This window comes from Phycodurus eques, chromosome 21, assembly GCF_024500275.1.
Source record: "Phycodurus eques isolate BA_2022a chromosome 21, UOR_Pequ_1.1, whole genome shotgun sequence".
NCBI lineage: Eukaryota > Metazoa > Chordata > Actinopteri > Syngnathiformes > Syngnathidae > Phycodurus > Phycodurus eques.
In genome coordinates this window covers 14,941,265-14,952,500 of record NC_084545.1, presented here as the reverse complement: position 1 = coordinate 14,952,500, position 11,236 = coordinate 14,941,265, and the positions used below count along the sequence as shown (strand labels likewise).

General features: G+C 46.7%; 1 protein-coding gene across 4 annotated transcripts in view; it reads right to left on the bottom strand.

Moving 5' to 3' along the window:
• tfap2a (transcription factor AP-2 alpha) overlaps positions 1–11,184 on the bottom strand; it is a 12,771-nt gene extending 1,587 nt beyond the window's left edge. The window contains exons 1-7 of one of the 4 annotated variants that reach the window (XM_061666676.1): positions 11,073–11,184; positions 6,363–6,782; positions 5,342–5,393; positions 3,714–3,936; positions 2,374–2,492; positions 1,226–1,367; positions 1–123 (exon numbers count right to left, since the gene is read on the bottom strand). The exon at positions 1–123 is cut by the window's left edge and continues 1,587 nt beyond it. In XM_061666676.1, the coding sequence (XP_061522660.1) occupies positions 1–123; positions 1,226–1,367; positions 2,374–2,492; positions 3,714–3,936; positions 5,342–5,393; positions 6,363–6,782; positions 11,073–11,105 (1,112 nt within the window). In that variant the 5' untranslated portion in view covers positions 11,106–11,184. Of the gene's footprint in view, positions 124–1,225; positions 1,368–2,373; positions 2,493–3,713; positions 3,937–5,341; positions 5,394–6,362; positions 6,783–7,314; positions 7,643–8,258; positions 8,639–9,706; positions 9,843–11,072 lie in introns of those variants that run through there. The other 3 variants (XM_061666675.1, XM_061666674.1, XM_061666677.1) reach the window with 3 other exon arrangements.
• Between the last annotated feature and the right edge of the window lie 52 nt (positions 11,185–11,236).

Below are 11,236 nucleotides of genomic sequence, written 5' to 3'. Positions count from 1 at the left end.
GAGATGAGGCTGAAGTGGGTCAAGCAGCTCTGGATTCCCGGTTCGAGGATGGGCTGCGGCCGCGAGTTCCCCAGCGGCGAGCGGTCCTGGGACAGCAGGTCCGTGAACTCCTTGCACACTTGCCTGCGGACACGCGACCGCAAAGGGGCCTGTTAGTATGCAAATTCAGCAGCACATTTCTCCCTTTTGGTGGTTTCAGTCACTTGACCTGCACCTGCTACATTTTAAATAGATATATAGCAGACTAAAACGCGGAAGACACACGCCAAAATGACTGTATGCAAATATACACGATTGCATCTTTATTATTATTTCCCCTCAAAGTGAATATCGCGTGACATCAATCAGGTGATTCTTTTTTATTTTATTTTTTTCTCTCTTCGTAGACTAAAAAAACAATGCCCTGCTAGTATGTCCATATATCCTCTGCAAAATGTTTGGATTTGATTTTCCCCTCAAAGCGAATATTACGCGATCTATCCATCAAGTGACACGCACCTGTTACGTTATTCGTATTGTTGTTACTTTTGTAAATCTTTATTTTTGTGTCCAAAATGGCCTATCAGTCTGCAAATGCAGGTAAGTATGTCGTAGATACACGTAATTGGTTATTATTGTCATAAATGATATTGTTCCTTCAAAGCTAATATCACGTGGGACATGCACACGCGCCATTGAAAATGTCTGTTTGCTTTTTTATTATTATTTTATTGTCATTGGGTTTTTTTTTTACTCTTAAAAAAAAAACAGCCCGTTGGTGACACAAATACATCTGATTTGTTTCTTGAATAAAATGCAAACAAAAAACAAAAACGGGGTGCAAATGCATGACCACGTGACCGACGAAGAACATTTCGACATTTCCCCTGCTGTATTTTTCCGCGACGACTGTGTTTTTCATTCGTCTGTTTTAATTTAGCTACCTTCGTTGTCTTCTTTTTCCTTTTTTATTTTTTTATTTTTTTTTTCAAATTCGAATATCAGGTGGTCATCAGATGAAACGCACCTGCTCATTTCAAGAAAAAAAAAATGTATTCATTTGTAACCACAACTGTGTTCATGGATTAAAATCTAATGTATTGTTTTATATATGCAAACATTATTTTATTTCTTTATTTTTTTGCAGGGCTTTGCCCACACACACACACACACACACACACAAATGTTCTGCATAAAACGTGCAGCTGTTTCTTCCAGATCGAATCAAAGCGGAGAGTGCACTTACTTTGTAGCCAGTAGCATATTTTTTCTTTGGACTTGTTCGTTTGGGTCGGAGTGTTGACGGTTTACATATTCGGCTACTGCTTTGGCGGGGAACTCGGTCTCGCACACGTAACCAAAATCCCTGGCGAGATGCACCGCTTCGCCTGACGACAGAGAAGCAAATGTGTGTGTGAGTGTGTGTGTGTGTGTGTGTGTTGAGGTGGAGAAAACAACAACAACAACAAAAAAACATGAGCTCGAATAGGTTCGCCTGTTATTAAATAGGGTGACATCAAATCCCACAGCAGTTCACACACTGGCGGGATCGAATGCAATCCAAAATGGCGGCCCGAATCCTCGTCAAATAAACGCAATTAAAAGACGCGATATACAATCGCCGCCTCGTTCCTGCGGGGGCTCGAACGGCGGAAGGTGAACAATCGCTTTTTCTGCCGCAAACCGGAAGCATGCGTGCGCTAATTGCCCCCCACCACCACACACACACACACACACACACACACACACACACACCTCCACAATTCGCATTTACAATACAAACGAAATCATGAATATTGCATTGTGTTGTGCAACAATGATTAACAGGAACCAACGGACCATCGACCTTGTACGAACTCCATTTCTTCAATAAACCTCTTTCCAAATAGGCTTCGCGCATATGCGGCGGAAATTTCAACATGTATATGCAACACACACACACACACACACACACACACACACGGAGGTGCCATTCAAACGAGACGTTATTAATGTTTGGAGCAATAAATCAATTGACTTTTCGTCCACGTGGCGAGACGGCTCAGCGGCACCCAATAATTAACACGACAACACCGAGTCGCCCCCTCCGCGCGTAAAAGTAGGCCATGCAGCCGTCGACATGTCGGTGGAGAGCCACAGAAAAGCCACTAGAATTACCAGCACCGATCACACACACACACACACACACACACACACACACACCCTTCATGCTTTATTACTTGCAAGGCAAAGTCGCTCCACATTACACGCATGAGCGCATTTGCTGATTTCCAACACAGAGGGGGGGGCGGGGGGGGGGGGGGGGGGAAGGCGACATAGTGCAAAAAAAAAAAAAAAAAAAAGCCAGCACCTGATATCGCGTTGTAAAACGTGATTTGCTGCAGCTCGACTCACCTTCTACTAGTGACGTCAGCAGGGTGACGTTGGCCGCCTTGCGTCTGCCTGCAGGTAGATTCAAACCGATTTTATCCAGCTTCTCCCTCAAGGATCTCCCTCCATTCTTAGACTTGGCCCTGGAACAGGAACACAATTTGGTGGTGGAATTTCCTGAGTGGGCTAATCTGTCAACAGCCCCCCCCCCCCCCCCCCCCCCCCCCCCCCCCCCCCCCCCCCCCCCCCCCCCCCAACCCCCACCTCCCCACCTCTTTCTTAATTGGCAATATGCAAATAGTCCAAATAAATCAAACGAAACAACTGCGGTAACTTGTTTTAATCCCTGCGAGCAAAACATCCTGCAGGTTAGGAATAAGGGTCCTCAAGCGAAGCGGCGGGGGCTTAAAACGGGTCCCGGGTCGATTTGGATCGGGTTTTCTCAAATCCAAAATATGTTATTGATCATCGGGCATGCAAATAAATCCATGTCTGCTTTGCGACATGCTAATGATGGGATGGATATGTGTCACGGCACGACGCCGCAAAACTGCCGAATCTCGTCGGTTTATCGCAGTTCGAGTGAAAACACCTGACGTTACTTTTTATAAGACAGTTTTGACTGACACTGACGCTTTGTCTTGAGATAACAAGATCTTACTTGAATATTTTTTTTTTTCAATTAAAAGAAGACATTTTGTCCCTAGAAGAAGTCTGCCAAATCTGCCAAAGTCATTTAGAATAGTATCGATTGACTTAAAATAAGAGCTTGTATATTAAAACGAGTCTTTTTTTAATTTTGTTTATTTTTTTGGGGGGGGGGGGGTTTGTCTTGCTGAAAATAGACAAAAGTCAAAACATAAGATAAGATTTTGCATTTTTGCAGTATGCACATGATACCACAGTAAGCTTGGGTCGTTTCTAATTTGGGTCTTCAAGTGTGCCAATTTGTGAACCCCCCCCCAAAAAAAAAAAAAAAAGAATAAGATTTTTTTGTGTGTGTTTGTTTTTTAAAGAAGCCCGGTGCCTTTAGCGGCAGACGAATACACGGAGCCCTGGTTAACAGGCAGCTCTATCGCAGGCTGCGGCACTTCAGTCGACAGTTCACCAGAGAGCAATGTTTTCACGCGTAATGCCTTCAGTGGGCCTATAGAGCTCGGCTCGAAAGCGCCTCTATTCATTTGACAGAAGGCGAGAGAGGGTGAAGTTAATATGGAATTTAACACAGAGCCCTCCTGCTTTAAATGCAGCGGCGAGGTGTCATGCTTGGTCGATTTTAATTATTCTTGGTGCAGAAAAGAGAGAGAGAGAGAGAGAGAGAGAGAGAGAGCGATGTGTGGCCCACGCTGGTTTGTCTTTCTCACCTCCTCAGCACGCCGCCCAGCAAAGAGGCGTTGAGGCACTCGGGCGGCGAGAGGCGTCTCTGCACCTCGGCCACCGTCACCTTGTACTTGGACGTGGAGCTGAGGAGGGACAGGCGACCCGGAACCGAGCAGAACACCTCGTTCGGGTTGACCACCCCGCCGAAGAGGCCGTCCTTGTTGATGGGGATGCCGGAGATGTTGTTCTTGGATAAAGACACTGGACCTATGAGGGCCGAGGGAGGGAGGGATGGAGGGACGGAGGGAGGAGGAGGTTAGAGGGGTGGGGGTCGTGCTCAGTGAATTTCATGCAATGCAAAGCCTTAACTAAATGAGATTGGAGGTTAGAGCAGCACATGTCGATACTCTCAGCAGCCTTCACACGCCAGAAGAAAAATGGTCATTTTTCAAAACAATAAATATGACCGCCCAAACCTCATATTTCTTTTTTTAATCCCACAATCACCCGAACACACACGCGGGGGCGGGGGCGGGGGCGGGGGCGGGGGGGGGGACGACGATTTTCCATTTGGCCCTCTTTTCCTCGACAATAATCAAATCATATATGTTAGTTTAACGCCTTGTAATCACGTGCAAGCAACGTACATGTTCCAGTCGGTCAATTCAAGGGACTTTCTTCCGCCCCCCTCGGTGCACCACTGACGTAAAGGGTGTGATTTCAACCCCCAAATAAATCAGCAAATAAGCCAACTAGGGCGGTGGTGGCTGCTGCGCCGGCCTTCGCGCGCGCAGTAACCAGAAACCGGAGACAAAGAGGGCCTGCGTGTGCGCGCTTTTGGATGGATCAGTTGTGACATTAATGGCTCAGGGGAGCCTAATCGAGACAATGGGAGTCAAACGAACTCCAGAGATTACACATTTAAGAGGCCAATTATCAATGTTGCGGATAGCGGATAGGGAGTGTGGAATCAAAACGCCGATACGAATAATACTAATAATAAGAAGAATAATAACGCAATACAAGCATCTGAAAAGGCTGCTGGTGAGCTCCAATTTGTCCTGACATTAACAATAAAAGACCCCCTCGCTGTATCACACACGCGCAAGAGGCAGCATAATCCAAGGCAATTGGCTTTAAAATAGATTTGCAAACGCTCGCGATTATAGCAAACTGCCTTTTCATGCCCCCCCCCCCCCCCCACCCCACCATTATAAGCGACACGCTCCCATCCTCCACACAGCAGGCCCCTTCTATGCATGCGCTCCAGCCGCGGCTCCCGACTTCCATTTTGAGCATTTGGACCGTGCAGCGTGATTGCCGGCACGCCGCTGAATCCGGCGGCCATTCGTGCGGCGCCGGGGCACCGCCAAGCCCACCAGCCCCGCTCAACTCGTGCGCGCGTGCGCGCGTGACGTGAAACGCTGACAGTAAATTCCATCAGCGGGAAAGACGACGAGGAGGAGGGGTGGGGGGGGGGGGATGGGGGGGGGAAGGTGCAGCCCACTTTGATGCACTTGGAAAGCATGTAATGAAAAATAGGCGAGCGCATATTAGGAGCAGTCAGGCATTGCGGCGCCGAGTTCTCTGGAGCAGAATGGCGCACACGCACGCGCGTGTGTGCGTAAACTTGCAGAAACATGCATGATCTATCTGGGAGGAAATTGCTTACCTTTTTTAATTACAGTCTGGTCGGGAATGTGAATTCCTTGATCCTCAACAGGCTGTGACAGAAACGCGCACACACACACAAACAAACAAAAAAAAGCACATTTAGGCACAAAGACACTTGCGTCAATTACACCGACACGGAGCCTCTGCAGGATACCTCTTATTAATATTGCGCGCCGCGCACTTCGAACGTGTGTGTGTGTTTTTTTTTAAAGGCGTCTTATAGTGCAAGACAATGTCAGACTTAAATAACGAAGCTGTGTCGCCCCACAATCCTGACCTGATTCCGCCTCAGCGTGGCACACACACGCGCACGCGCACGCTCATATGGCAACTTCAAATCTCGATTGAATAGTAATTACGACGGCAGCCTATTAAAGGCCTATGAACTAATTAGAAGATTTGCGGTGTTTGTTTCCGATTAAAAGACGTGAGAAACGGGGTTAGGGACCGTTTTAGCACGCATTTTAGTCATCGCAGCACGTTTCATATATATATATATATCTATTAAAAGGGGGAAGAAAAAAAAACCTAATCGCACATTTGAAGCAGAACAATCCGATTTGAGGCAGAACAATGCGACATTGTGTTTCCATTTGGTTTAATTGCGTCGATGTCACTCGAATTGACTTCAGACGTCGTTCCAATGTGTTAAAGTCACATATGTGACTCGGTTATTGTCGAGGAAAAAAGAGTTGAAATGGACGTCAGTTTAGCCCATTTGAATCACGTGTCACCAAAAACGGTGTAACTCTTTTTTTTTCTCGTGAGAAGAAACAAAAAAAAAAAAGCGTAGACTTTGTCATATAAATAACAAAAAGCGCATGAATTAAACCCACGCGCACACCGATTGTTTAAGAATGTGCGTTGCTTTTTTGTTTTTTTGTTTTTTAACAAACAATTTAATGATGACGGTGGAACTTCTCGTGCAGTATTACGACAGCAATTCCCCCCCCCCCCCCCCTTTTATTTACAAAAGACGAAAAAAGAAAAAAAAAAAAAAAGCAAGAAATGAGGCTTACCTGGACATCTTCTAAAGAGTGAGGTATTCCATGGATTTGGATAGAGTCCGACAGTCCCGTGTCAATGCCGTGGCCGGACGGTAGGAGCACCTCCCTGCGGTAGTCCCGACACAGCTGGTGGGGCAGGCCGCGATGCTGGTGCAGCAGGCCGCTCTCCTGACTTTGCCTCTGGCCGGGCCATCCCGGATGCTGCGGTTGCGGCTGGGCGTGCAAGGAGTTGAGGGAGTAAGGGTCGTTGACGTGCGAGTAAGGGTCCTGAGACTGCGGGTAGATGGGCTGGTAGGGCGGGGGGAAGTACGGGGGCTGGAAGTCTGAGTTGGGCGTGTGGGAGAGCGGCGGCGCGCTCGTGTAGGGACTCTGGCCCACGCCGCCCAGCTGAGGTAGCCTCGCCGTCCCGTTGCTGGTGCCGTCGTGGCGGTCCTGGTGGGGTGGGGGGGTGGGGGGGGGGTGCAAAGAGTCATCTCAAAAATACATATAAAGCACTTTATTTGTTGGCCTCTTTCACGCGAGGCCCGCGTGCACGACTCAAGTCTTTTATTATTATTATTATTATTATTATTATTATTATTATTATTATTTTAACATTTGAAACAAAAGGCAAACATTTCATCCCCAAAAAAAAAAAGTCCTTCGAATATATTTAATTCGAACGTGTACATCGGTTGCACAGGATGAAAACGTGTTAAAGTAACACAAATGATGGGATTATTTTCGAGGAAGTGATCTCAATTTGCCGCGTTTTGCAAACGAAAATGAAGCAGCTTTTTTTTTTCTCTGGATTTATTCAGAAAAGCTCAAAAGCAAAATATACATTCCGCGCGTTTTTCCAAATGACGCATCGCGCGCATACACGCGCTTCGCTACTCGCAACGAAGTCGTCGTAAAACGACCAAACGATTACTTCGCGCACCGAATCCGTCAAACGCGACACGCCGATGCTCCAGCAACTTACCATGGCGGAAAAACTGTGCACTAACATCTTGAGATGGAATTCAAAAATAGAGAGAACAGGTTCAAAAACGTGAAAGGGATTTTACCAATCAAAGCAAAATATTCCCCCCCCAGGGGAAAAAAAAAACACAACAAAAACAACAACAATAACTCTTCTCCCTTGCAAAAAAAATCGCGATGGCCCCGCAGTTCAGATTTGCGCCCCAGCAAGATGGCGATAATCCATTAGAAATCATAAATTACATCCCCATTGCCCTTCATTCGGCTCTAATAAAAAGAAAAAGATTCAAGGGTGTTGGTGGATTTAAGGTTGGGAAACCTCCCGCCACCCCCACCCACTCCCCCCTCCTCAAAAAAAAAAAAGAAAAGAAAAAGAAAAAGAAAAAGTTGATCTTCTCTTTTGTCCTGCTATCACGGTGCCGCCGTCCCCGCGCTCGAGCGCATATTAGCCGCGTCTTCGTCTTCTTGGACTCCTAACCGAGCCCGGGCACGGCGCGCCGCCGCTGTCGGAGCACTTCAGTAATACGCAGACATAAATGAAAGGAGGGTGGGGGAGAAGCCCGAAAGAAGAGTCGGAAGTGGTGCGTGCAGCGGAGGACGCAAGTCAGGGGCGCAAAGTCTGCGCTTAAATGACGTCCATTGAAAGGAGGAATCCGAATATCTAATCGCAGAGCGAGAGAGAAGAGGGGGCAAGGAAGGAGAGAGAGAGAGAGAGAGAGAGAGAGAGAGAGAGAGAGGGACATTCACTCGCCTCTGACGAATCAGAACGAGAGGGCAGGGAAGCGAGAGGGGAGGGGGTTTAAAAGGGTCCCAGGCCCAAACAACAAAACCATCCCCCCCCCCCCCCCCCTCCTCCAAAAAAAATGATGTGGACGAGACGAAAGAAAGAAAGAAAGAAAGGAAGAAAGGAAGAAAGAAAGAAAGGAAGAAAGCAAGTGTGTGCACCTCTGAGGACGACGATATGGCAGTTGGGGCCGGTTCATGTGTGCCTCCAGACTTTTTGTTTCCCACCTCAGACTCTGACACATCCTCCATGGAACTCCAATTAATCCACCGGGGACTCCCCCCCCCCCCCAAAAAAAAATTAAAAAATAAACATCAATTAAAAAAAAAGAATTAAAAAAAAGCTCCAATCGAGTCTTCCGGGACCGGGCGCAACTTGTCCGCACGACCACACTCACCTTTGCCGACCAAGCGCACATTGTTTTGGTTTTGGTTTTGGTAAAAATGCCAAATCTCGCATGTTTCCAGCAATATTTTGCCGCATAGAAGAACATTTACAAACACAAGCACAACGCGAACGCAAAGGTGGTTGCAAGCTTCTATTCCCCCCCCCCCCCCCCCCCCCCCCACCCCACCCCCACCGTCTGTCCTGTCAAGGCGAGCGTGCTCGGCAAACACGTCCAACTGGCTTCTCCACTCCCAAACGAGTCCCTCATATTGCTGCCTAACTTTGTCGATGCAGCCCACTTAGTCACACATACAACACCGGCCACCGGCGACGGCGGCGGCGTGCTCTCGCCACTCAAACGGCACACTCTAAAAAAAAAAAAGAAAAAAATCAACAACAACAACAACAACAACGGGATGTGTTACATACACCTGCCCGCCACAAGTCCAACAATATTGATTTGAATTGTCACTTCCATATTGTCGTTGCAGTTGCACAAGAGAGAAATGCGATAAACTGACGTAACTTCTCCTCCTCTTTCCCTCGGAAATAATCACAAATGTTGGTTTTAACACGTGCATTTGCCTGCTGCCTGTTTCAAATGTGCATTCCATTTCGGAAGCCGTCGGAAATATACTCCCCCAAAATGTCATTTCCAATTTCAAATTCGACGCGCTGCAGCATTTTTAAAAAATGAAATTGAATTTAGGATATAGACCTAGAAAAGGGAAGCTGCTGTTATTGTAGAACATAAACTAGTATTATTACTACTATTGTATTCAAATGCTGCTGCAACGTCTACGACTACTGCTATTCATAATAATCATAATTATTGTAATTATTATTATAATTATTATTTTTGTAAGAAAAGCTTTGAATTGACGTGTATAAAATGTGATCCACTAAAATATACGATTGGATACTTTCAGGTAAACAGGGGCAAATGACTTCGGTTTAGTAGATCGTGCGCAACCCAAAATAAAGTACACAACTTTTTTTTTTTTTTTTTTTTTTTTTTTCCCCCAGTGTAGCGGGAGTATTGTTGTAATTAGTAGTATTTTTGGATGAGCACCACCACCCCCCCCCCCCCCCAAAAAAAACAAATGCCCATGACCCCCTTTCACTTGTCCAAAGAATGTCATTTAAATAAGAAAAGAACAAGAATGCCGCGGAGTCAGCTCAATTTGTCAAATGCCGAAATGAATCCAAAGGAGCCCCTTACCTCGCAATCTTCATATTTAATGTTATCAGTTAATTTCCAGAGCATTTTCATGGGACGCCGAGGTGACTATCGAGTGAAGGTATCGCCCTGTTTCCCCCCCTCAGTCAAGTGTGCTGCCCGCTCAGCTCCAAAACTACTTTTGATCGAGCTGCGTGGCTTTTGGCCGTCTCGCGCTCTGAGGTCTCCCCCTAACGGCGGAAAGTGGAGGAGGGCGCGAGCGCGTCGCTGTGCGCCTCATTAGCATATCGGCGGACCGTTTTCGTTCACGCGCACACTTCCGCTCGCGTCTCGCCCGCGACACCCGTGGACATTGCGCGGGTATATAAAATAATAATAATAATAATAATAATAAAATAAAATAAACTATGCACTTTGCAACTTTTTTTTTTTTTTTTTTTTTTGGAGGGGGGGGGGGGGGTTTGTTTGGAAAAGTTGTCCAAGCAGCACGTCTATGCAAATAGCAGCCACCCCACTTTGTCGTCAGCCTTTCTTTTTCAAACTGTTATTTTAATCCCATTGAGAGTGCAGCAGACCTTGTGAGTCTATTCTTACACTGTTATGGTAAAAAGGGTTGAGCCATTGCGGGCAGCTCTACAGGTTCATTGAGTACCTGGGAGGTTTTTTTTTTTTTTTGGGGGGGGGGTCAATAATTAACACAACAACGTGGTCTCGTTTCATGTGAATGAGAGTCTGAAGGCAGCCTGGCTCGGCCCTGTCGCCGGCCGCTGAGCCCGCACCTCAGTAGGGCCTTCGGTGGGCAGACAGGTCGCCGGTCTCTCTCTGGAAGGCGTTGGCCCCTCTCCTTTTACATCTGGATTAACATTTTTTTTTTTTTTATTATTTGGGGGTGGGGGTGGGGGGTAGAGGACCACCCCTCCTGTCCTCCTTTAGTAGTTGTTATTAATGAGACGAGGAGCAACGAAACCGGCTGACAATGACAGCAATGCACGTGAGTGTCTTTTCGCGACGTGAAACTTACACCGCTGCAGGCCCCAAAATCAATCAATCAATCAATCGATCGATCGATCGATCGATCGATCGATCAATCCAAAAAAAAATACTGCAAACTACAGTTGCAAATTCCACAGTGTAACAAATGCATTTTGAAAATCGCCATTTCGAAATGAAAGAGTAGGTGCCACTCCAGTCCTTCAGTTAAAACACGCGCCAACATTCAAGAAAAGCAAACAATTGGACGCGAGGGGTTTCAAAACAAAAAGTCAAATATATTGTCAATAATGTGCGAAGCCCCAAAGACGACATTTCACAGTCCTAACCGTGATGATCCATGCAACAAGTCGACACTTGCGACACTTTTGGCACGTTCTGACGACCGAGCTTGCCTTAAAGCAGAAGTCGCACATACCTGCCATTCCCCCATTTTGCCCATAATTGACATTGTTCGCCTTCTTCGTCTCCTTCGAACTCTCGCTGTTCGAAGGACTCTCGAACTCTCGCACCAGATCGTCTCACCTGGCCTCGGGAGGCGGACTGGATATTTAGAAAGGAAAAAAAAAAAAAAAAAAACGG